This window comes from Condylura cristata, unplaced genomic scaffold (assembly GCF_000260355.1).
Source record: "Condylura cristata isolate star-nosed mole 26May11 unplaced genomic scaffold, ConCri1.0 scaffold00033, whole genome shotgun sequence".
NCBI classification, from domain to species: domain Eukaryota; kingdom Metazoa; phylum Chordata; class Mammalia; order Eulipotyphla; family Talpidae; genus Condylura; species Condylura cristata.
Genome location: NW_004567134.1, coordinates 11,526,556 through 11,552,872, shown reverse-complemented (window position 1 = coordinate 11,552,872; position 26,317 = coordinate 11,526,556). Strand labels below are relative to the sequence as shown.

General features: G+C 50.9%; 1 protein-coding gene across 1 annotated transcript in view; it reads right to left on the bottom strand.

Annotated features, from left to right (window-relative positions):
- CHCHD6 (coiled-coil-helix-coiled-coil-helix domain containing 6) overlaps positions 1–25,788 on the bottom strand; it is a 200,881-nt gene extending 175,093 nt beyond the window's left edge. Inside the window, exons 1-4 of the mRNA XM_012732221.1 lie at positions 25,618–25,788; positions 7,761–7,866; positions 4,078–4,147; positions 2,281–2,425 (exon numbers count right to left, since the gene is read on the bottom strand). Of these exons, the coding sequence (XP_012587675.1) occupies positions 2,281–2,425; positions 4,078–4,147; positions 7,761–7,866; positions 25,618–25,704 (408 nt within the window). The 5' untranslated portion in view covers positions 25,705–25,788. The remainder of the gene's footprint in view (positions 1–2,280; positions 2,426–4,077; positions 4,148–7,760; positions 7,867–25,617) is intronic.
- Between the last annotated feature and the right edge of the window lie 529 nt (positions 25,789–26,317).

Here is a 26,317-nt window from a genome sequence, read left to right as displayed (position 1 = left end):
TGGTCACAGGCAGGGAGAGGAGACGGGGTTTCGGCAGAGGGAGCCAGGCGCTGGATGGCGGTCCCCCTCCACCACACGGTTGGAAACGGGTAAGTTCCCGAAAGGAAGCAGAGGCTGCAACTGCATAGTTGGTTGTTCAATGCTCACAAAGCGGGAATGCCCCAGATGTAGTCAAAATGAAGGACATCACCTACCCCACTATGCACTAGAAGTTGGGAGGAAAATAATCAGGGAGGAATATACCTTCTTGGGCCGCCTGGTGGCACAAGGGGGGTGGAGCGCAGCACTAGCCTGTGTGATCACTGCAGCACAAGTTCCATCCCGGGCCAGGGAGCTGACCCACTTGGGACGGCAGACCTCTCCTGTCACCCCCAGGGGCTCCCCTCAGCAGTGGATTTCAGTGGATCTGCCTATTCTGCTCCCCACTCTGTCTCTGGTGAATCCTCTTGCCTCCACATCTCTGGCCTGTACCCCAGTGCTTGTATGCATAAATAAGTAAATCTTAAAAAAAAGAAATCCTTCCTTTACTTTCATTAACAAGCCCACACACCTGGAGGCAGAGGTTCTCCTCTGGAATGGGGCTGAGGAGGTGAAACCTGCCTACCCCTCAGAAACTCACTGTGAAACCTCTAAAGCCGCACCCCCGGCCTCACTACTCCCTGCATCAGCCGAGCCGACACCAGCCGGCCGCAGACTTCTAAACGCACAAGTCGCATCACGTCGCGCCCTGCCCTACCAGCTTCTGGAAAGGCTGCCTGAGGCTGTCTTGTGGGTTAACGCCGCGCAGTGTCCACAGCCTGCGGACACAACCTGGCTCCATACCACTCACTTCGCTCCCTACGCCCCATCTCTTCCTGGCCACCCGCCTGTCTCGGCCCAGCTGTCCCCTCGGCCAGGACACCACACATCACGCAAGGCCATGCAGAATTCTCTGCCCACACCAACGCCCCACATTCCCGAGGTACAGCCTGCACCTCCATTTCAGCCCCTGTACGTGGCTGGACCTTCTTCACTTTTCTGGGTTAAAGTCGATCTCCCCGACTGGACTGAAAATTTCCCCAGCGTCACACACTGACACTGTATTTCCCGGAGGCCTCGTTTGGCCAGCATTTCTCATGTGCCTACCACGTACTTTGGGCACTGAGCAGAGGCCGCTGCTCCCAGGAGGACCGTCCAAAGCGGCAGCCTCCCATCGTCTCCACCTTCCTTCTGTGGAGCACGGCGTGCCGCAGGCCACCCACCAAAGGCCAGGCAAGGTGCCTGCCCCCCCACCCCCCGGCCCCAAAGCCTCTGCTCAGGGGCTGCCGACTGCCCTTCCTCGCGTCAGTCCTGGCCCTCCCCAATGTAAGTGGCTGGCAAAGAGCCTGCTCCAGTCAGCAGGCCCTCCCTGTCCCCTCTACCAAGGAGTGGTCTAACCATGGGGCCCTGTGCACTTGAGGCCCATGATGGAAAAGGATGTCCACTCGGAGCTCCTGGGAACGAGGTGCCTGACGACCGAGCCAACACAGCTGCTCTTCTGCCGGGCATTGCCTGTCTGCATGAGACCCGAGCAGGAACAGCCGTGGCTTAACTGCGGGGACAGCCAGGCGGGGCTGCACGGCACCCTGAGGAACTCAGCATAAGGAGAAGAGCCAGTGTCCCTGGAGACACTCATGAGCTGCTGATCGGTCAGCCGTGGCGCACCTGGGGCCTTGCGCTCTGAAGCCTTCTCCTACCGCAGGAAGAATCCTAAGTAATAGCCTTCCGTCAGGTAAATGCAGAAACAGCAGCAACAGCACTCCCAGGATCTGCCAGACACACGCTAAGCCCTGGACAGGTATCCACTCCTCCCATCCCTCAGGTAACCCTACGTGCAAACGTCAGGATCCCTGACCAAGATCCCAGAGGTTCAGAGATGCACCCAGCTGGTAAGTAAGGACCTAGAATTCGCACCCAAACTGCCTGACTCTCTGTCTGGTTTGCCACATGGCCTCAAGTCCCCAGTTCTCCCTTCACACCCTCCCGGCACACGTTCCACCACCGCACACTCAGGGAAGGAGCAGAGCATTGACCACCAGCCCCTCAGTGTACAGGCCGGAGGTCTGCAAAGACTAAGCACAGGAGCGAGGCAACGAAGCCAGTCAGGGACAGAGCCAGGCTCGAAGGCCACGGTCTGGAGAAAGACCCTTTCCGAGGGGCGGCCCCATCCCCACGGTGAGGCCCTGGACAGAGGGGTCCAGGACCCAGGTCTGCTTCCCAGTGCTGCCGGCACACGCCCTGCTCCTGGAGAGCCGCACTCACCAGCTGGGCCGCCTTCAGCTTCTCCTGGTCAGCGCAGCCCTCGCTGCTCTGCAGGGACTCACTCCAGTGCTTCCTGGCTGCCTCTCTTTCCCTCCTTGCCACCTGGAACAGCTCTTCCTGGAATGTGGCCTGCTCCTGTTTATACCTGTGCCAGAGGGAGGCGGGAGAAACAGATGCAGACGTGAGGGTGGCGAACGGCCGTGCAGGGAAGGTTTGCATGCTCACTTCAGCAGGCCAGGCGACCCTAGCTGAGAAACCCCATGCTCCTTATGCGCCCTCGAAGTCAGGCGTCAGTGACAGCCCCCGGAGCGAGGGGGACTAGGGACACTTTCTCTGCCAGGATAGCATATAATAGGACGAGACCTGTTCAGACCGCGAGTAAGGAGTCAGGCAGCCACAGGCCAAGGAGGACCGTCAGGGCAGGAGCTGGATCCCAGGCCAACCACTCCTACCAGTGGGTCAGCAGGGTGGAACCCCGGTGCCCCAACCTCCATTTGAGAGCTTGAAAGGTGTTGTGAGTAGCAGCCCTGTGTTTTGAACATTTAACTTTCATCCTGAATGTGTTTCTACCCTTTGATCTACTCCTGGTCTTGTCAAATAATCCTAAAGAGAGAAAAAAGTTGTTAGTACTAAGATGCTCTTAGTGATAATATTTGTTATAGTGTAAAAAAATGCAAGCAACTCAAGTGTCCAGCAAACAAGGCCATATCAAAGAAACCAGGATTTATCGCATCGCCATTTGAAAGTGTATTCTTTGACTCAGCTACAGGTTGAATCTGAAAATTGAAGCCCAGTAATAAGTAATACATTTAGCAATATAAAATGTTTATTAAGCAGGTGCACGAAGCAGAAAATAATACAAGACTAAGTGAAATAGCAAGATAGAGTTCTACATAGCTTTGCACAAGTAACCCTAAACTAGGGAGAGAAGACATCTGAAAAAAAAAACACTCCCAGATGCTAATGGTGGTTATTGTGAGAAGAGTCTACTGATTTTTTCATTTATGAATTTTCTAAGCCTTTCATGAGTATAATACCTGAACATTTTTTAAATGTTCAAAAGCACAAAGAAAAAGATTCGGGACAGCTATTCTTACGGTGCCACTTAGGGTTAGGGAAGGGGAATCCTGGGAATTAATCCATGACTGTGGAACAGACCAGCGGGGCTGGCCCACTGCCGGAAGCACCAGGAGCTAACTCAAGGGCTCCTTGGACTGTCCAGAGGTCAATGTCCTCAGGGATGTTGAAGAAGTCAACCACGTGCAGGCTCTACGCTCAGTGCTTGCGTGAGACGATACCCCGAGAGCGGGGTACTCCAGCGTGCCTTTCCCAGAGGGCTAGAGAGGGGCAGTGACTTCCCAGGGTCACATCGCTACTAAGCCACAGGCTCAGCTGCAGCCTGCAGTCCCCGGGAAGGATTAGCCACTCAACCACACTAAGGGGGCGCAGTACAGACACTGGGGCCAACACTTCCGGTGGTGGCGTGTCTGATGGGAAGTCACCCAGGTCCTGGCGCTCCTGCGAAGTATGCACACGCTTCTTCCTAGCGCCATGCCGCTCCTGCACACTGCACAGATGCTCCAGCTACTCATCTACTTAGTGCTCCCTAGCATTGGAAAGTGAATTTTTAAGAACATCAGCCATCAACTCTCCCACCTGTCTTCTGGGCCTCCTCATGGTTAAATTAAGACCAGCACCACGGGTACCTTAGGGCTCTGAGGCAGCATAAAAAGGAGGGAGACACACCCTCAGGCCATCAGCACAGTGGCGGCAGCACCAGCAGGCACTCACACTCACCTCCTGAGGAGATCCTCCGGCCCCAGGGGCTGCTGGTCTCCACTGTGATCCGACTTGGGCTTTTTGGCATCTGCAAAGTTAGAGAGAGTTGTCAACAGCACCCCAGGATCAACAAAGTCACAGTGGTCACCCAGGAAAGGGCTCGAGAGTGCACCCCACAGACAGTGCCCTGCAGGGGGAGGAGGAGGCCAATAGGCCCCTGGCGCCCTAGTCCTGCCCTGGGATGCCTGCAGCAGGCAGAGTCCCAGAGCACAGTGCTCCCTGTCACCCACGCTCCACACCAGGACCCGTCATCTGCCGTGCTCAGGCCAGCAAGGGCTGTGGAACCGCTCTGCGTGAGCTAAAAGGCAGCCTTGGGGGGGAGGGGTGCAATCTCCTCTTAAAGCTTCTTTCCCTGAGTATCTACAGGCGCGTGGCCAACAGCCCTGTTAAGCTAGACGGCGTAACGCCCATCTAGGCTTCCGGGCTCTTGGGCTGTTGCAGCAGGTCTATCTTTTGACAGCAATAAACTCGAGGGCCTCTGGCAAACCCAGTTCCCTCGGCACTGCTCGGTCATGCTGGGCTCTGCCTACCCACCCTCCGTCCCTCCCAAAACGCCTTTGGGCCCAAGTGGCACACTTTTCTGTGGCCTGGTATCAACCCCTCCTATATCCACCCTAGTGGTTAGGACGACACAAGGTGTTACAGAAGAACCAGGCGCAGTGAAATAGTCAGTGACGTCTGCTATTGACTCCCAAGACCTTTCGAAGGCGCTCAATTCTCAGGGAGGCAGCGCAAAGTGACCGGCCTGCGACTCCAGACCAGAAGGACACCCGGCGCGGCTCCAGCCACCAGCAGGGCACAGCTGAGTGCTCCTGCGAACCAGCCAGGCCTCAGCTGGGGAGGAGAGAAAGGGCCTTCCTGCCCCTGGGCTTTATTTTGTCGCTCAAGTTCCCTGTTCTTATTTATTTACTTCCAATGTCTTTATGGAGGCAGGATTTATGTGGCTTTTAATAGAATTTTCCCGTTTTATAACCACAAATTCTGTCTGTTGTGCACCGTGGCTCTAATCCCTGCCCCACCTGCCCATGCCCGGCCCCGGCTGCCTCGCTCATTCATTCACTGCGTCCTTAATCATGAGTGAAGTGGAGACTTAGCGCAGGTCCGTGCCCACTTGGACACCTTTTCTACTGAGCTGTCGTCAAGACCTTTAAGAGCTCCTTATATGACACAGCTAAGATTCTGCCATGTTATACTGTAGGCTGCTGCTTCAAAGTTCAGGTACCCACGATATGAAATATCAGGTCAACCATGGTATGAAAATATCAGGTACAGGAAGATACTGAGAAACAGAGAGGAAGAGGAAGACCACGTTCGCATAACTCTTATTGCAGTAACTGCTCTAAGTGTGCTATTCCATGAGGAGTTTCTGCTGTTACTCTCTCCTGATCCTAGGAGATCAACAAACGTGCCCATAGGGGAGAACTGTGTGTAGGGTCGGGAGCCCGAGTCCCGGCATCCACTAGGGGTCTTGGAACGGACCCCCGGCAGTTAAAGGGAAGCCACGATGCTCCTTTAGTTTGTCATTCAAGATTCATTTTTTTTTTCTAAATCAAATCTAATTGCTCATATTTGCCCCTTTTCTTCCTCATGTAATGTTTCTCACTTGATGGGGTGCTTAAAAAGTCGACCTGGTATCGTACTCTTATGGCTTCCATTCTTACATTGAGGTCTTTATTTTCTCTATATTTATTTTGGTATGGTGTGACATAAGGAATTCATTTTAACTTCTTTTTCTAATCTTGTTCCATCTCTAAAATAAAAGCAAAAACTGACTTTAAAAGTAAAGTCTCTTAAAATTAGTCAACTTCAAGACAGTCCATTTATGCTGCGTGTTCTTCAGCATTAAGCAACTCAAATTCACACTCAGCCTTTAAAGAGCAAAGCATTTTATTATAACGAAAACCAAATGGCAAATGAACTGCTATTCTGACTTAAGCTGTTGAAACTTAACCAAACTGAAACAAATGCTTCTTTTATCTTTCAAAGCTCACAATGATACATGCATAATATATTTTGGCTTATTTTTACTTTTTCATCATTTTCTCCCTCTCACTAGTTAGTTAATCCAGTTTATTTAAGTGGACTAGACCCTTCTCACCAGCTGGCTGGACATGCCAGGGGGACGTCAGCCTTCTGGCTCAGGAAGAGGAAGTCTTACATAGGGTTTAAGAACACCACTCGGCCCCTTGGTAGATATTCAAAGAGATCTGCGGCTGATCCAAATCAAACGCTGTTTGCTCTATTGCTCGGGGAAGGCCTGGGGCCGGAGATGCACGGGTAGAGGTGTAAGGAAGCTGAAGGCATAAGACATGTCCACTCAGACCTTACCGAGAGCTAGCCAGCGACCAGGCTACGTGCCCGGGGCTGGGGCACAGCTTTTCTGATGCACCCAGCTCTAGTTAAGGGGCCCGATGCGTGGAATGGAGCCAGGAGCCAGGGCGTTATGGCGCGGCACAGAAGTCCCCATGACTGGGCCTGAGCACCACATGCCACCTCCCTTCCCACTACTCCGAGATAGCAAACCACTTCCAAGCCCCCAAACAGCCAGGCTGCGCCTCGTGTCTAGCCTCGGCTCTGCTGTTCACCACAGCCTAAACCCAGTTCAAAAGTCACGGCCCCTTCAAGCCATGAAATAATGAGGCACCCTCTCCTCCTTGCTACCCTGGACCTTGGGCATGCTGCTGGCACTGCATCGTCACACTACACCCTAAGCTACAATGGACACCTCGGGCCCTCAAGTAGAGCTGGATGCATTAAAAAGGCTGTACCCCAGCACTGGGCACATGGCCTGGTCACTGGCTAGCATTCGGTAAGGGCTGAATGGACACAGCTTCTGCCTTGGGCAGTCTTCTGCCTAAGAGGAAATGGCAACAGAAAAGACAACTCAAACGTGAGACCACACACAAGATGAGCAATGTCATGAATGGTCACCTGCCAGCCACCTCCACGGTGGCATGGTGCCTCCAGACAATCAATGAGGAAAAAATGCAAGTTACAGGTTTAACACAAACCCAGATTCTCATACACAGCATCTGTCAAGTGGAACAGCAGCTGTTCCAAGGAGCTTTCCATGTGTAATATCACATTTTTGTTCCTTGGTGTTTGCTCACATAAAGGAGAAACACGCAGTTTCATCATTTGCAATGGATACAACAGAAGAGGGAACGAAGCTCCTGCAGGTGCAGGGCGGTAGGAACTTCTAGAAGCCTAGGAGCCACGCCAGGACACCTCGAGTTTCATGCCTAAGGTAGCAACGCAATCCCCTGCCTGGCTCAGTTCATCGACTCTGCAATCGTTCTACGGGACACACCAAATAGCAACAGTGATTACGTGTCTGCTAGGGTTCCTTAAAAGCCAAACCCTTTCCCTTAATTTTTGACATCTAGAGAAACTGAGACAGAGCGAAGGCTTTTTTCCCTCACTGGTCCTGGCTACAGAAGCTGGACCTGACCTATGCTGTTTGCATTGTAGAAGACAGTGTCCACCAGGCTTGGGGAGCCCTGCTCTCCTGGGAGACAGTTCTCAGAGAGGAGCTGCTCATATCACCCCAAAACAGAGGGAACCCCGTTACTGCCTAAAGGCTCCGTCACGACCACCGCCCCCTTTCCTCTCACACTCCAGACTCGCACACCCCGCCATACCTTTCTCTGGGCCTTTCGAGGTGCCAAATGAAGGAGGAGGAATTGGCTGCCCCACTTTGGAGGGCTGGCTGGGATCCTTCATGCGGTTAACCACATTTTCAGACAGCTGAGGGAAAAATTGAGAGAGAAGTTACATCGCAGACACCTCTGGAAATGAAAACCCTTTACCTTGCCCCAGACTAACTGGGCACACCTTCCTTAAGATCAACTCCAGTGACCAGAAGTGTAGTCTGGTGGTGTGCAACACCCACCAGATACGTACCAACCTGTCTGGATTCTAGGCTGATCAGGGCCAACCCCACCGCCCCACCCCCACCCCCTCACACTTTCCATTTCATCTTCTACTGCTCCCCCGGTGCATGGGGCCCAAATTTACCTCCTGTGAGTCTAGTATGCTGCTTCTCTGTGGAGATGTACGCCAGGGCCCCCACCCTGGGACATTGCCACCTCTCGGAATCATGTCCAAGTTCCATTACTTCCCTCCCTTTACACTCCCACCAGAACAAGAGTGTCTCTTGGGGAAGGACCCCATGGCCTACCAGTGGCTTGTAAATACCTGAAGCTACCTCCCACTTACCTCCGTGTACCCCCCAGTGCCACCCACAAAAGGGGCCATCACAATGCCGCTCGACTCACTCCACCTTAGCTCCCCCTGACAGAAACTGGCTAACCAAAGCTTCCGTTCATTTGAGAGGAAGTGAAATAGGCATGAGGGTGTCATAAAACAGTTTACTGAAATGAAATAGCAAGCTAGGGATAAATCCAGCATAAAAACCCTGAAGAGTTCACTTCAGTAAATATTTATTAAATGCCTAATATGTGCAAGGCATCATAAAGCACAGCTGAAAGGAAGACGTTAAAAATGACTTTAAGACAAAAGCCACGATCAGCAACTCTACTTTTCCAGGTATCCAGCCGAGAAAAGTGCTCCCACACGTACAGAGCAGCATCAGAATAGGGAAAAAAGAGGAAGCAACATAAATATGCAACAATGGGGGCTGGTTAGGGGCCTGATGGAGGAAATATTCCGTGAGCTATTACGGACCCATGAAGACAGACTGAAGTCAAGTCATGGACGCATCTTCACAGGAGCGAGCACAGGACACATTGCTGATTTTTAAAGTCACAGAAGGCTCCATTTTGCAAAACACATACATAGTTATAAAACTGCAGACATATAAATGTAGCTCAAATGTTCATGTACACAGACACAGATGTGAACTGCGCTGGAGTCTACACGTGTTCTTGCATGGCCTGTGTGTGTCTAGTCTACATCCATACCCCCACCATGGTGAGGTCCCTCGAGTTGGGGCAGGAACACCTGGATCTCCTCCCACTTCTTACATCTGTGCTTAATTATTTTTACCATGAGCATTTCCTTGGTAACTAACAATTTTAATAATAATAACTGAGTCCCTCTAGTAGTGTAGATCAAATAGCTAATCAATAAGATGAGAGAAGACTAAGCATATAGAGCAGTGGAAGGGAACTAAGGCTCCAGAAATAAGCCTGTAGGTGTGTGTGTGTACAGACAGATCAATCAATTTACCGCTGGTATCACCAGCGCGCCAGGATTGATGGTTAATTGACAGAGGTGCCAAAACAATTTGGTGGGAAAAAAATAGTTTCTGCAACATATGACGTTGGTGCAACAGTTGGGTTTCCAAATGCCAAAGATTGAAATTTGAGGCCAAGCTCACCTGCTATATAAAACCAGAGCTGCATGTCAGAGCTAGAACAATGAAACTCTTAGAAGAAATGTAAGGGTAAATCTTTACAGCCTTGGCTTTGGCAGTATATTCATAGATAGGTTACCAAAAGCACAAGCAACCAAAGAAAACCCAGAGAGATTAGACTCCATCAAAGTAAAAAGGGTTTGTGTATCAAAGAACACAATCAAGCAAATGAAAAGGGAGAAAATATTTGCCAATCATAGCCAATAAGGAATACGCATCTAGAATAAAGAACTCATACAAATAACCCAATTAAAAAGTGGGGAAAAGGTCCCTCCCTGGTGGCACAGCGGGTTAAAGCACAGCACTTAGAACCTAAAGCCAATTTAGCGTGAGTTCCAACCCTGCCTGCCCTGGAGGTGACCCACATGGCGCGACAGACCTCTCCTGACCCGGCCCGCTGCTCCCCTCAGCGGTGTACTTCGTCGATCTGCCTGGTCTGCTCCCCACTCTGTCTCTGGTGAATCCTCACCGCCCCTGCACCTCTGGCCTGTACCCCAGTTCTGCGTGCAGGAATAAATAAGTCTTAAAAAAGAAAAAAGTAGGTAAAAGATGTGAATAGATATTTCTCCAAAGAAGATATAGAAATGATGACCAATAAGCAATTGAAAAGATACACAATATCATTAATCATGAAAGAAGGGCAAATTCAAACCCCAGTGAAATACCACTTCACACCCACGAGACTGGTTACAATAGTAGCTAGGTAATGAGGAGTGTTGGCAAGGATGTAGAGAATTCAGAACTCTCTACACTGTTGCTAAAACTTTTACAAAGGTACTGTAGCCACTGTGGGAAAGAGTCTGAAAGTTGTTGAGAAAGTTAAACTTACGAATTACCATTTCAACCAGCAATTCCATTCCTGGGTCTACATACATACTCAACAGGAATAAAAACACATCCACACGAAAATGTGTACATGAATGTTCATATCAGCATTCTCCATAATGGCCCAAAAGTGGAAACAACTTATGTTCATCATCTGGTGAATGGACACGGAAAATGTGTCTATGCAATGCAATATTATTCAGCTATAAAAAGGAATGAACTGTTATTGTGCATGCTACTGCAGGGATGCACCTCAAATCACAACGCCAAAAGAAGCCAGACACAAGAGGTTACATGTTCTATAACTTCTCTCACCTGAGATGTGAAAGACAGGAAAATATCTTGGGGGGTGGGGAGGGGTCTCTGGTGGATAAAGAATATTGATAACAGTTGCACTTAACCTTTAAGTATCCTAAAGACCACTGAATTACATATTTTAGATGGACAAATTGTAGGGTAGGTGAATCATATCTCAGTAAAGCTGTTACAAATGAAAATATCCAAAGACAAATGAGAAACCCGGACAGGAAATCACCCCAAAACAGAAAGACCATCCCACGGAAGGTCCATCAGAGAAGATTCTTGCAACAGAAGCAATATTTAGGAGAGGAGCCGCAGCGTCTTGGGGCTTGGGGCTGTGGGGGTGGATCTTACACAGGGCAGAGCAGGCACAGGGGAGAGACACCCAGGCAGGGAGGCCAGGTGCTGGCCGCCCGGAGCTCATTCTGGAAAGTGTGGGTTGTAAGACTGGGCTTGGATGAAGCTGGTGTGGAAAGAGGTTTGGAAGTCAGGAAGAAGAGCTAGAACAATCGTGGGGCTTCGCCAGGGGTTTCGGAGCCAGGAAAGAACATCAGTAGTGTTTTCAGAAGATGAATCATCAGTGTTACAGGGAGCACGCTGGCGTGGGGCGCATTCCCTTGGTCATGAAAGGACAAGAGCCCGCAGCGGTGGTGGCACAGAATGAAAGGCTTTGTCTGGGTCGCCTCGGTGGTGAGAGCAGAGGAGGGTGCCAAGTTAAAGGAGAAAAAGGAATTTCATTGCAAGTGAGTGGAAGAATTTGGGTGAGGACGACAAAAGAAGGAAGACGCTGTTTTGAGAGAGTAGCCAACTCACTTGGTAATAGATCTAAAATCTCAGATTATAAAAGGGCAAGAGCTTTCCAGAGTTCGCTGGCTCCCTTTTTGGACAGCGACAGCACAAGTCTAGGCGCTGGCAAGTGAGGACTCTACAGTGGGCCACAGGCAGGCCCCGCAAAGGGTCGAGGTGGGGTGCCTGGTAGGTGGGAGGCAACGGCGGAATGTTCTCCCAGTGGGTGGGACACAGAGCTGCCCTCAAAGGTGAACACAGCGGCATGGAAAGATGCTGGAGTGGGGTGGTGAGAGCGGATTCTTTCACTTTCAAGGATTTTGCAGGCTGGGTGACTTCACGGCAGTGGACTGAAATAGACCCTGGGAGGAAATGTAGTGAATTGGGGCACTTTTCGGGGTGCTGAGCAGGCGTTACACATTTACTGGTACACACAAGGCGCTATTCCCCTTTTTACCCCCCCGCCAAGTGGAATCCATTGAGGGGCACCAGTCTTCTGAGGGCAGGGGCACGATCCCCAGAGGTCAGCACAGGCCCACAACGCATGAGAGTGGGGGCAGGGCACTGAGGACACGTGTGAGGTGCCTGAATGAGATGGACCACGGACCAGCCAATGGGGCGTCGGCACAGAGAAAGGCTGCAGCCAGAAGGGGGCAGAGGAAACGGCCTGGCCAAGAATGGGGTGACAGCCACCCCTCTCCCTTCATCAAGTATTTGTTTACAATGCACCCGCTGGGGGGTGGCCACCTTCCAGGGCTGTGGTGAGTGAAACCACAGCCTGCAGGAGCTACATCCTGCCGAGAGCTGGGCGACCATAAACAAGTGAACGAACCACCTCAGCTACCCCGTTTCATCCTACCTGTGACGCCATCATCAAATCACATCATTGCTTTTATATCAGCTGAGGACAAAAAAAAATCACGAAATGAACATTCCACTTCCTGAGCGTCGCTCCTATCTCAGAGCTGTTAAAAGGTATTTGTTCAAAGTCGGTGGGTGTGTTACTGACAAGCAGCGGGACGGGAGACCGCGCACTGGGACCGTGGCATCACAGGGGGCGGGGGGAGCCCCGGGCATGGGCAGAACCTCTCGGAGGGGGCCGTTCCCTTGAATGAGGAGGCCCCGAGCGTGCCCATGTTGCTGGATCCAGGAGAAAAACGTCTAGTTGCAAGCAGAGGGGAACATAAGTGCAATGTCTTCGAGAAGACTGTGTCTGGCATGTCCAAGGGCCTGACAGAAGGCCACTGTGTGGGAAGAAGACCGAGACCAGCTGAGCAGGCCCGAGAGGCAGGCGAAGGCAAGGCCGCAAGCCCTGGCAGGCCAAGGTAAGAAGTCCAACTTGATCCAAGGTGAGGGCCGGCGAGGTGCAGTCTACACCGGTGAGTCACGGGCCCTGGTTCCCCAGCCCCAGCCTGGGGGGGCTCCGTCTGAACCACACTGCTCGGTGAGCAAGGGGTTAACGAAAACATTGGCAAGCTCCTTGTTGGCAGTGGGAGATTTGTAATATTTTTTAATGTTGCTACAAAATACAGCAAGTAATATTTTTAATCAACAAATATACATACGCACACACAGTAGTCATGCGAGAATAAACACCATCTGGGCAGGGCTCCCTGTACCAGCAGCACCAGAATGGGGCCTCTGGAGCCAGGCGGGTCTGGGGATTCGGTGCCAGAAGCCCACTGGTCACTGTGCCGTCAGAGCTGGCCAGAAAGGCCCGGGCAGCCTGGAGCGGAGGGCCAGATCGAGGGCGGCTTACATCCCAGCAGAACGGCCTTGACCCGGGTGCTTGGCGGCCCTGAGCTCTGTGTGCCTCACCTGCAAAACGGGGACCCCTCACGGCTAGACCTGCTGCGTGCAGCTCAGCTCAGGAATGAAGTGCTTCAGGGTCAAACAGGCCTGGCTTTGAATCCCAAGCTGCTTACTGGCTGTGTGACCTCAGACAAGAGACTTCTCCTCTCTAAGTCGGTTCTTCATCTGTGTGGTGGAAACAGCTCGTAGCACAGACTGCAGGGCTGGGTGAGGATTAAGTGATGCAATCTAGATAAACGGTTGGCACAAACACCCAATATTAGCTATTATGTGAAACTGCAAAGCACTATACAGGTATTAATTATAACCCATGCCAGGCGCAGACAGGGCATGTAGGAAGCCGTGAACTAAGCACTAGTAACATGGTTAACATTTCCATCCGCTCAAGATGGAGAACTCTCTCCACGTCCTGCACACACCTCTGTGGCCTCAGGCAGGTCTCCTCTCTCCTCCTCCATGATCTGGGCAGAATTAAACCAGGAGGATTCTTCTCCGAGCACCCTCCCATTCTGATGCCCGGCCGCCTGGGCCTGCGCCAGCCGGCTGCCTGGAAGAATGTGGAGACACCCTCCCCGCCACCACCACGGCACCCACCCTCCCCGCCACCACCACGGCAACCTTGGTCTCTCCACACATCATCAGCGACACCCACGGCCCAGCTTGCTCTGGCCCCGCTCCAGTCCCCTCACCACGCACACCATGGCCGCAGGAGTCAGGCCTCGACCGCGGTCTCACAGATACCTCACCACCTCCATCCTAACAAATGCAGCTGGGGGCCTAGTCCCCCACTCCTGACAATCCCCACACCGGAGCTGCAACCAAAACGCCTTCCTCACCCGAAAGCAGCTGAACTAGAGACGAGTTCCCCAAAGAGAGGGCTAGACGCTTCTTCATTCCATTCTATAAGTCAGCCACCCCGCAATGAAGGCTGGGGGAGCAGGGCGATGCTTTAAAACACACAGGGGGTGCTCCCTGAACAGACAGCCAGCGGGAGCTGTGAGCACCGACCCGCAACGCAGACGGGCCCCAACTTACAAACGGTTCCGCTCACAGGAGCTTCTGGCTTCACCAAGCGTGAAAGTGACGCACACGTCACCACGGGAATTCCACTCTTTGCGGGTCAGCGCCGAGTGTCCGGTCGCCTTTCCTGTCGCCAGGCAGTGCGGTTGCAGCCAGCCCGAGACTGGGGGTTGCTCAACACTGCTTAGTGCTCTTACCTCCCACCACGTCTACGACTGGGGGCTGACGAAGGGGTTCAGCACACTGGAGGGTGGCTGGGCGACACTCTGGTGTCCAGTGGGCTGGTATATTGCGAAGACCTGCGAAGGAAAAGGGGTAACTCCCCACTAGTGCTAGGAGTAGTGGGCACGTGCCCTCCGCCCTCACTGTGTTCACACCGCCTCACTAATCCTCACGCCACTTTCCAGTTAAGGAAGCCGGGGCGCAGAACGGGTAAGGCGTGTCCTGGGCCATGAAGCTCACAGGGTGCAAGTCCGACCACACAGCAGGCCGCTGGCCCTTAGCCAGCTGTGGGGGCAGAAGTGGCCCCGGCAGGGCCAGTGAGAGGCAGAGTCAAGGTCACTAAGGGAAGCCAGAAACAGCAGCCGAGTCCCACGCAGGCCAGGCCAGCGGGACACTTCCGGCATTCCTCCAATGACCCCACCGTCACCCCCTCAGCTCCATTGTTCCTCTCCGCACGTGCTCCCCACCCGACAGGACACACGCTTGATGGCATGTTTATGTCACTGCCGCCCGAAGCCTGAGCTCCGTGGGCACAAGGTCCGCGCCTGCTGGATCTGCGGTTTGCAAGGGCCCAGCACACTGGAGACAGACAAGTATCTGTTAACTACATGAGTTTAAGAAATACTAAGGCCCAGGTCGCTAACACTGGTGTCACCAGTGACTGGGTCAGGATCTTCTCTGGCACAAACAGTCTGGCAAGGTAGGAAGAGGGACTGAGGTCACAAAGGTGGACCCCAGAAGCGCGCATCGGGAGCAGGAGAGGGAGGGCTGTCATTCTGCAGGGTGGGAGCAGAGACGGATGCGAAAGATGCTGCAGGAGTGAAGGGACTGGAGACCTGGCGTCCGGCTGCATGCCCAGGGCAAGGGAAGGCAGCGAGCTACAGAGTGGCACAGGCAGTGATCTCATTTGTGCTATAAAAAGGAAAAGACTTTGCTTATATATGTAGGCTCAGAAAAGAGCCCAAAAGTATTCATGAGGAATTGTGAACAGGTGGCATTTAAAAATAAGATGCATTTTCAAGAAGAAGAGAAAACTCTGAACATAATATAGGAGGGGAAATGACAGCAAGGCCCAAGCCCGGCTCGCTGGAGAGGTGGTGTCATGTCTAAGAGGAGATGTGCTCTGTGTGTGAGGGGTTCTGAGTCCATCCAAGCAGCGCTGTTCCACGGGCAGCAGGTGACACAGGAAGCTGCCAGAGGGTGCATCTGGAGAAAGGTAACAGCCACTCCCCAAGCCCTTGCACAGCAGAGGCGCAGAGAGGATGCAATGTCCCCACACTCCAGAAGGGGGCAACCACGCTCACCGCCGCAGCACTTCAAATCTGACCGTGCTGCCTGACTCCTCCTTGGGGATAATCAAAGCCCCACCACTGGTATTCACTGAGCCTGTCCAAGGCACCAAGTGCCCTCCCATTTCACAGATGATTAGACTCCCTGGTGAAACAACTCCCTGAGATCACAAAAGTCATAACCCTGGGGCCAAGACTCGGAAGTAAACCTGGTCATGGAACAGTGACGGTCACACCTGCGAAGGCAGCAATCCAGAGCCCCTCTGAGGTCAGGTGACCATTAACCATGTTCACCGAAGGGCGACTCAGGAAAAATAAGAACACTAAGCACTTGTGTGCCACTTTTCCCCCCCATTTACAATGGTGGATTATGGCGCCCACGTCAGGCAGAGGGAGGAGGACTCCTACCTCACAGCCCACTTAAATCAGCAGAACGTCTCTATGAAAACTAGCACGTTTTTTGGCTTCAAATTGCTACCCATGTAGGCACATTCGAGAAGTGGCAATGAGGAAAGGCAGCTTCAGAGCAGTGTTGGCATTTGTGGCTGGTTTGATGTGAACCACATGAATTCATAGCATCAGCTCGCTCACAGGCAGGAGGCAGCAGGTAGAGCTGGAGAAGGGGCGGAGCGGAGAGGCAGGGGACCTGGTGAGTGAGCAGCGAGCCGCAACCGAGGCCGCTCTCCCGTGCACCGTTTTCTGAGAGAAAACACAGCAACCTGCTCGCTCCCAGATGGGCTCACAGCTCCTCCAGTGAGGGTGAGCAGCGGGGCAGCTTCTAAAAGAATGAGCTTGCTGGGAGTCTGTGTCGGTCAGTGACTCCTGGTGCCCGGGCACCCCAACCCACGGAGAGGTGCAGCCCAAGACCTGATTCTAAAACGAGTCCTCTCCTTGCCGAGGGCGGTTGCCGTGGAGATTCTGCTCACTAGTCCTTCAGTTTTCTAGGAGCTGAAATTAGATCCACCGGCTGCCATCCCAGATTCAAATCCCAGGCTGTCAGAACAAGAGGCTCTCCAGACCCCCACCCTCAGCGTGACAAACACAAATGTCCACAGAGGTCAGGCTGGTGACAAAAGTGAGTGAAAGGGATCTGGGAAAGGAAAAGCTTCACAAGCCCACATGGTGGCAACACCCCTCCCCCGCCCAAGAGGGCAGCCGCCTCATAACTCTGGCAAAGAAATACCACAGGCATGTGGACCAGACTTTCAACTATTCTGCCAAAAAAAAAAAAGTTAATAATTGAATGTAAGTAAAACCTCTAATTTTTAAATGCTGGCAATTAAGTCAAATCAATTATTATATTAATGTTTCTGGGCTGGTGGTTTAGGTCAAGAAAAATTGAGTCTGTGGCTTAAAATTCTGTCCAACAAGCATTTGGCTGACTTGGGGCCACCTCTGGGCCAGGTGGTAGAGACAGAGATGACAGACCCAGCTCCTGGCTGTGGCTGCACTGAGTGAAAAAGAGGTGCCTGAGCACAACAGGAAGCCCTGGGAGGCAAGAGGAGGCTGCAGACCAGGAGGTGACCAGTGGGGTACCCCAGAGGAGTGACGTCGTGGAAAGCTCCTTCAGAAGAGAACACCTGAGGCCCTTCCTAGTGGCGCAATGGGTTAGGGCGCAGCACTGCAAGCTGGCCACAGCCACTTCAGTGGGAGTTGGACCCCCGGCCCCAGAGGTGACCCACGTGGTGCAGCAGACCTCTCCTGACCCCCCCGCTGCTCCGCTCAGCAGTGTCAGTTGGCCTGTTCTGCTCCCCACTCTGTCTCTGGTGAATCCTTTCACCACCCCTGCACCTCTGGCCTGTACCCCAGTTCTGTATGCATAAATAAATAAATCTTTTTTAAAAAAATTAACCTTGAAAAAAATTTACCCTGCTAGCATCTAGAATTAAAGATTTGTGGGAGGCAAGCTTACAGGGAGGAAGAACGATTGGTCAGATGGTTAAGGGGAAGACGGAGTGGGCCTGGGCTGAGAAAGAGAGCGTGCCAGTAAATAAAGAGCCATGAAAGGGAAGCTCAAGCTCAATCATTAAAGGCAGAGAAGGGAATGCAGGACCCCGCTTTGCATGAGGGACTGGAGGGGCTCACAGAGACAGCACTGGGTGACTGCAGGGGAGTGGCGAGTGCCGCTCAGGTGCCCACCAGGCCAGCAAGGGGCTATGGCAGCCGCGGTCAGAGCTACTTAGAATCCAGAACTCATCAGCTCATGAGTGAGGACCCAGGAGAATGGCCAGGGACCACGCAGGAGGGAAAGAGGGCTGGACAGGGCCTGTGTTGAAGCCTCCACCAGCCTCAGAGAGACGGCAGAGATGGCAGGCTGATCCCAGAGACCACAGCTGCTGCACAGGAGTTCAGGGTGGCGGCTCTGAAATCTAGAAGGAACCAGGGTGGCTTCTTTCCTTCCCAAAAGAGAGAAGTGCCGCAAGGTGGGCTCAGTAAGAGCTAAAGTTAATTAATGACTACCCTTGTACTTATATTACTTTATAAATTTATCTTTTCCATAGCAAGTTATTCAACACTGTGTTACGATACAGCGAAAGAATATGATAATGGAATGTCAGCTTACATGAGGATTATGGTCTAGAATCACTACGTCACTAAAAGTGAAACGACCTTAACTCTTAACACTTTTGACCTTTCGTTACTGGTTACCTACAGCACTATTAAGAGAAAATGTAAAGGATATTCAAATAAACCCTAAAGGCTACCAAGTCTGCCCCTGAATTACAGTGTGGGGGTAACACTGCAGGCTACAAATTAAATTCCTGTATGAGCAGATACACGGAGAGCGCAAGGCTTCAGGCACATGGACATGCCCGTCACTACAGAGGCAGTGAGATGCCATGGATGGCTGTACTCCCCCACCCTTGCCCTCTGAGCGGCTACACCAGTGAGAGGGAGGAGGGCTGTTTGGAGACAAACACACCTTCCAAGATTTGGTGATGACACTCCCATACAATGACAAAGTTGCCTGCCGACACCCTTCTCAGAGCACATGCCTGTCAGTAAGGACGTGTGACTGTATAGATTCAGCCATCTCATCCCACTACGTTTCTTTACAGAAGCTGACAAACTGGTATTAAAATGTGTGTGGAGGTGCAAAGAACTCATAAAGGCAAAACAATCTTCAAAAATAAAGAACAAAATTAGAGGTCTGATATTTCCAAATTTTGAGCTACAGCAATCATGTCTCATTGGCAGAAAGACCAATATATAGTGAAAGAAATCAAGTAAGAATTAAGAGTCCAGGGCCCTCCCTAGTGGCGCAGCGGGTTAAAACACAGCACTAAGGAAGCTAAAGCCACTTCAGCATGAGTTCGATCCCTGCCCCAGGGGTGACCCACATGGCGCGGCAGACCTCCCCTGACCCGACTGCTGCTTCCCTCAGCAGTGTTCTTTGTCAATCTGCCTGTTCTGCTCCCCACTGTCTCTGGTGAAGCCTCTCACCACCCCTGTACCTCTGGCTTGTACCCCAGTTCTGTATGCATAAATAAATAAATCTTAAAAAAAAAAAAAGAATTAAGAGTCCAAATATACATCTTATGATTATGGTCAACTGACGCTCACAATGGCCTCCAAGGGAATCCAATCAGGAAAGGACAGTCTTCACAATAAAAACAGTTTGAAAAATTTAGGTATTTTATATAAAACAGAGGGAATTAGATCAGGGTTCAGCAAACTCTAGTGTGTAGGCCAAGTTGATTTCATAAATAAAGCTTCATTGGAATGTGAAAATTAACATATAAAGAAATCTATTTCAATGAGAAACATAAGATGAGCAAACTCAAACCCAATATGTCTCGCCTCTGATAGGAAGTGATATTGCTTCCCATCCCAATAGAAGGAAAGGGGTTCCTACAGCTCAGCCAATGAGAGAATAAACCAATAAGTGAAAAACCCACCACAAGTCAAATTTCCAGCTCTCCCCAGTGGCCTCCTGGGTAGTCACAGTGTCTCTAAAATGTACATAAGCTGCTTTGGGTTTTTGTTCTGAAAGGGGGTATTCCTGTCTCAGCATAAGATGGCACTCTTCAGATGGACTGTTGTTGTTATTTCTAAATAAACCCATTTTGTTGGTAAAATAACTGGTTGCTCTTTATTTGAGGTCAACAGAGTATAGCCAATTTCATTCGCTTCACTTGGTCCCTAACTGCTTTTACCCACAACGGCAGAGCTAATGACATCCCTCTGGCCAGCAAAGCCTCTGGTCACTTAACAGAAAAGCCATACCAATCCCTTATTTAGAGTCTTACTTCACAATATATACAACCATTAACTCAAAGGAGCTAATAGGCCTAAAAAAAGCCTATTCTACAAAAGCAAACTAAAAAATTCTCATAAGAAAACTTAAGAGAAAGTTTCAGTAACTTTGGGCTAGACAAAGACATCCAAGACACAACATCTAAATCAATAGATAAGAGAAAAACCTTGGTACATTAATCATCCAAGTTAAAAATGTTTACATTTCAAAAAACACCATTAAAAAATGAAAAGACAAGCTACATATTGGAAGAAAAAACTTTCAAATCATAGTATGATAAAGAAGTTGTATCCAGCAGAGAAATCTTTTAACTCAAAATAAAAAGACAAACAACCCAATTAAAAAATGGGCAAAATATATGAATACACATTTCACCAAAGAAAATATAGAGGTGACACATAAGCACATCAAAAGATGTTCACATCCTTAGGGAAATACTATGGGGGAACCTGCCAGTTCAAACCACAAACAGGTGCCATTTCACACCCACTAGACTTGCTACAACGCAAAATCAGACAACAACAAGTGTTGACAAGGTTCAGGAGAAACTGGAACCCTCAAATACCACTGGGGGTAAATGTAAAGTAATTCAGCCACTTTAGAAATCAGTTTGACAGCTTCCTAAGTAGTTAAACCTACCGATTCACTAAATTCATACACAAGATGATCCAGCAATCCTGCTCTGAGGAATCTACCTAAGAGAGGTGAAAACAAACACGCACACACAATCACACACAAATGTCCACAGCAGCATTATTCATAAAAGTCAAGAACTGGACACAATAAAAATGTCCATCATCTAGGGACTGGCAAAGCAAGATAAATACAGCCATACAATGAGATACTATTCTACAATAAAGAGGAGCAAGCCATGGATACATGCGGCAATCAGTGGTCCAATATCAAAAACATCATGCCAAGATGAGATGTCTGAGTCCATTTACACAAACTGCCCAGGGAAATACTGCTAGGGAACTGTCCAGGACAAATACAGGGGCTACCTAGTTGGGGCAGGGGAGTGGGGAGTGACTGCCAGTGAACACAGGGTGTCTCCTGGGGTCTTACAAATGTTTTGATTGTGATGACAGCTGCCCTATTCTGCCAATTTGCTCAGAATTACAGAAGTGGGAGAATTTTATAATATGTAAATATATCTCAATAAACCTGTTTCTTCTAAAAGAAAAATTAGGATCATCAGACAACATCTTTCCAAAGCTCCATAGCTGATGAGAGGAACTACTCTGGAGACATTGTAGAACAGTATCTCCAACATCCTAACCCCTCACCACCTGGGCTACAGGCAGCAACTGGAGCTTGCAGATCTAGCCGCGTTCCTTCACCTTGAACCTGTTTTCATCACCTCACAGATGGCAGTAATGACATCTCATAAGGTCAACAGACGGAATACTGAGACAATGCCCCTAAAACACTCAGCATGGAACTGTGCACACCCCTCTGGCTTGGCTCCGGCTCGTCATCAGCGTCACCTTGTCAGGGGCATTAGCTGACGGTGCCTACGGTGCCTTCTCAAGCAGGCAGCCCGATGACTCTTCCAACGCTTTTTATTCCTCGCAAAGCACTTGTAGTTCTTTTGTTCTTTTGTCTCCCTTTTTCTGTCTTACTTTTGGTCTGTTGCCCCTACTGGGCTGGTCTCCAAGGGGGTAGGGACCTGGCGCTTTGTCCTTGATCGTCTCTGCAAGGCCAGGCCTGGTGCCTGCCAGGTAATTCAGGCACAGTATGCATTTGCTGCAGTGATGGATAAATAGTGTAGTTCTGGGAGAAGTGCTTGGCACGGGGCTTCTCTGGCACTGGCCTGTTTGGGAGCTGTTTCTTGTGTGGCTTACTACTTGCTCTGTGGTCTTGCCCTCAGGCCAGAGGTCCAATTTGCATCACAGGGGCACCTTGGGACAGGAAAGGTGACATACAGGATAAAATGAGCCTGGGGACATGGCTGAAGCAGCAGGTTCAGAGAAGAACAGTGGGGGGCCTGGCAGTTGGAAGGGGGAAGTCTGGGGAACAGGGAGGAATCTGGATGTTGACAGGCAGCTTCAGCTGTAGTACCAAAGATGGCTGCTCATATAGGGCAGAGAAGAGAAAAGCGGACATACACAGGACATTACTGGCTTCTCTTATGGAGGATGAGGTTAACACACTGGTTGAAATGAAATCTTTATGTATTTCACACATGCTTGCTCTGAAAACTGGTGCTGAATATAATTGCAACATTTTGCATTAATTAAATTTCTCTTACCTTCCATGGAATTAGGGCTTGAACTTGATATGTAAATTTATGTAAATGTGTATGCAAACTAGCAAGGCCCTGGCATTTAATTTTAAGGGAACTAGAGGACTTTCCAAGACCAGGCCCAGGGGATTAAATGCAAAGGTCTTTAAGAATATTTAACTTTCTCTGAAAGAGCTGGAGCAAATATTCTTTTTTTGGCATCTGCCTTCTATTAAATTACCTCCTCATTTGGTTACCCAAACCATCTTTTGCAACTGATTTTATTTGTCCGCCTAAAGATGAAGTGGATCTCAGTCCTCAAACTGTAAGTGTGGCCCTGGTTCTCTGCAGGTGCTGGGCTCCCAGCTGAGGGGCATCAGCCTGGGTTATGCCACGACAGCCAGGTTTGATGACTGACCCTGGCACCGCAGGGCTTGGGTTTTAGGGGAAAAAAAGAGAGAAAACTTGGCAGTTTTGAAGAAGTGTGGGTTTAAACGTGTCTGACTCCACTACGTCTCCTGCACTACAGATGTCTGGCGTGAGACAGCGCAGGGTAGCTCAGATGCTCTACCAGGGTTTTGGATTTGAATCCTGCACTAGTTTTGGAAAACTAGTTTTGCGCTCCCCACTGGCACCAATCAAGTCTAAGAAACAGCTAGTTTGGAAAATGGATCAATCAGGTTTGAAAGGTTTCAGCCAGGTTGGGAGAGGCTTCAGGGGAGACTCCTAGACTCATCTGGAAAGATCTTTGACCTAGCTTCATTCATCAGGAGTGCAGCTGGTCTAAAGAGCTGCGGCCCTGGTGCCACCTGAGAGCGGCCAGGTTTGCCATCTGGCACTGCCCAGCCCAGCTTCAGGCTGTTGCCACGCCGCTGCGGTGCTGCCTCGGCGGTGCCATCTTTGCCCACCTGCCACCGGTGAGGTGGCACGCTCCCCTGCGTGCCACCAGTTCCGGCTCTCATCAGAGACAATGTATCTTGAATGAGCAGCTTTTGGTGTGGACTACTGGACACTGTGAACACTATCTGGAGTAGGTCAGCCAGCAATCTGTGGCCTTGGCAGCCCTTATCTCAGTCACCCCTTTGTACATAAACCCTGTCGCTGCACCCTAAGCGCACAGATGAGAACTGGCTATGACCTGTCCCCACCACCTTGGCACTGTTTTTAAAAAACGGCTAGCTAAGAAAAAACGTCCTACACCACCACACTTCATTGCCTCCTCCCTTCTCTGATCTCCCTCTTTCACACTTGGCACCAAGGAAGAAGGAAAAAAGAAAGGAGGGAGGGAGGGAAAGAGCAAGGGAAGGACAGCCAAGTTTTCAAAGCAGGGCCCATGGCACTGGTGCCTCCCACAAGTCACTAATTTTCTGCCCAGCAATCAGCCTCCACAGCCCCTCTAGTTTTAACAACCCCCGGTGGGGGGCACCAGCACCATGAGGACAGGCAGGGGCTTTGTCACAGAATCCCCTGCTGCCTTGATACCATTTGCAGGGAGGGAGCTGGGAGAAGTGAGAAAAGGCTGTTTTTTGTGCCCCCCAAAAATCTAGATTAAAGTCTTAAAAGTTACTCAGGTAACAGTTTGCACAAATTCTTTAATCTTTCTAAGCCTGATTGCCCATCTTTACAGAGAAATTTTAGTTGTGAGTAAAGTACAATAATATAAAATGTGCCCATCTGACAAAATAAAGAAAGGATGAAATTCTTCTCTTGATTTAAGGGAAGTCACTTAAGCAGGAGACCAAGAGGGAGCGCACCCAAACAGTCAAGGCCTTTCAGGCTCCTGCCTCTCAACCTCCCAACACAAGTGCTCTCCTCCCTATTCTGCGCTTGCCACAGGCCAGATCAACACTCTATAAACCCCTGGCAAGCACCAAACGCACCAGAACTGTAAAGGAGAGGGCCTCACAGAACACTAGCTTTTCTAAACACTTCCCACACACATCTTCATTTCATTTAAGGCAACACCATGGATTACTACACCCTACCCCCATAATAAAAAAAAAAAAATGTGGTGACTGGGACTCAAAAGATAAGGTATGCACCCCTCACAAAGCTAGTGAGCAAGCCTGTGCCCGGAAGTGAGGGCTCCTGGTGTCTTTTCTGAGCCACCTCCCTGATGGATTCACCTACACTGAGCGTGTAAACTCGGTCCCACTTCAACTGGATGCCTGTTTCACCAAGTTCATCTAATCATCCAACAATTATTTAGGAAGCACCCATCCCGTGCCAGGCACAGGGGTAGAAGGAAGCAGGTCATCCAATGACCACTGTCCCAGAGCTAGCCAATCCCAGCCACCCACCTGTCTGTCACGGGGGCAATGCTGGTGAGTGACTTTACCTCAGTGCCTCGGTTGTTCTAACTCTATAAAATGGACCAGGACACCCTCTCTCATAGGGCTGTGGAAAATAAGAAGATAGCTACAAAGGGTTTAGCACAAAACCTGGCCTCCACTAAGTTTTCAAGTGGGAGCAACTTGTAATACTCTTTTAGATTCTGGGGCTAGAATCTCAAACCAGAAAAGGGCCTTCGTGGCAACACAATCCACAAGTAAAATACCAATAGTTTGAAACTGTGATGAGTGCTATGCAAAACACTATGTGGCTGGGGGTGAGAAGCTCCTTTAGAGGGAGTGGAAGGGAGGGTTGCTCAGAAGATGTTCACACTCTGTAGCAAGAAACGCTAGGAAAGAGCCAGATATAAGAAAAGCAAGGGCGACAACATGGCAAATACAGGGGCCCAGCCTGTGCTTGGAAAACGTGGGCATCTTGCAGGACTGGGGGGTGCTGAGCTAGTGAACAGATGGAGAGGGAGGTTGGCGAAACTGGGCTGAGATGTGGTCAGAGGTACAGCTTTGTAAGGCTCCCGTCTCTCATGCCCTTGGGGGACTAGCCAGCCCAGCGAGGAGGATAAGATCTGATTTACAATTCTTGAAGTTCCCCATTGGCTGCGTGGTGAAGACACTTGAGAGGTCTGGGTCGCAGGGGAACTGGGTGAAGGGGCGGCTGCCGTTGGCAGACTAGGAAACAGCCCATGTCCACACAACATGAGCGCCACTGGAGGGATGGGGGACTGACTCAGGTCACTTAACAACTGGGTCAACTCGAGTTGGAGTCTGGCCGCCCCTCTGGTCCTCTCTCCACTGCCCCCCGGTGCCAGGGCTGTGGTGAAGCCTGAAGCAACCACTCCCCGGGCGAGGACCCCGGACATTCCCCGAGTCTCACGTCCCTTTTCAAACGGAGGAGGGCGTTAGCAGGGCTCGAAGAGCAAGTCCCGAACCTCCCCTCTGGCCGGCCGCGGCCTCCGCGCCCGGGGGCGCCCTCCACGCCCGCCCCAGCCCAGGCCGTGCTCGATCCGATCTGTCGCGCCCGCCGGCGGCCCGCTCACCCGGATGCCCTGCAGCACCCGGACCCGCTCCTCCTCGTCCATTCCGAAGGACACCCTGCGACCCTCGCTGCTTTCGCTGCTCCCCATGGCAGGAGGCGGGCGGATTGGCGACCACGGGACCGGGCTCCAGAGCAACCAGGCAGACGCCCAGCCCTTTCCAGGACTCGAGCTGCCGCGGCACGGGTCAACAAAGTCACATCCTATTGGTCGAAGGCACAGGCTCAACCAATCATATGGCGTGGGCGCGCAGGGCATTGTGGGAGTTGTAGTCTCGCTGTTCCCGGGCTGTCCAGTACCAGAGAGTGGGAAGGCGTGGTCACGCCTATCTTTCAAGATGCCCAGTGTGTCTGACTGAACCTGACAGAGCGTAAGGAGACCTGGAATGGAGTAGGGAAGAGAGGGTCAGTGCTCACTTGGGAAAGTTCACCTTTGAAGCAGCCCAGGGCGCTGTCCTGGAGACCACCTAGATCCAGTGTTGACCCCAAGGAGGCAAACTTTGGGTGCTAGTTGGCCTCTTCATTCATTCCACAAACTAGTGCTGAAGTACTGGTGAAGGAAACAAAAAGAAAAACAAGCAACTAAATAAGCTTATTAACCACTGTGATAAATGCATAAACGGAAAAGCACACCAGCATGAACTATGAGAAAAAATGAATAGGAGGGCGGCCTCCTTTCATCTGAGAGACCAGCGCAACCTCTG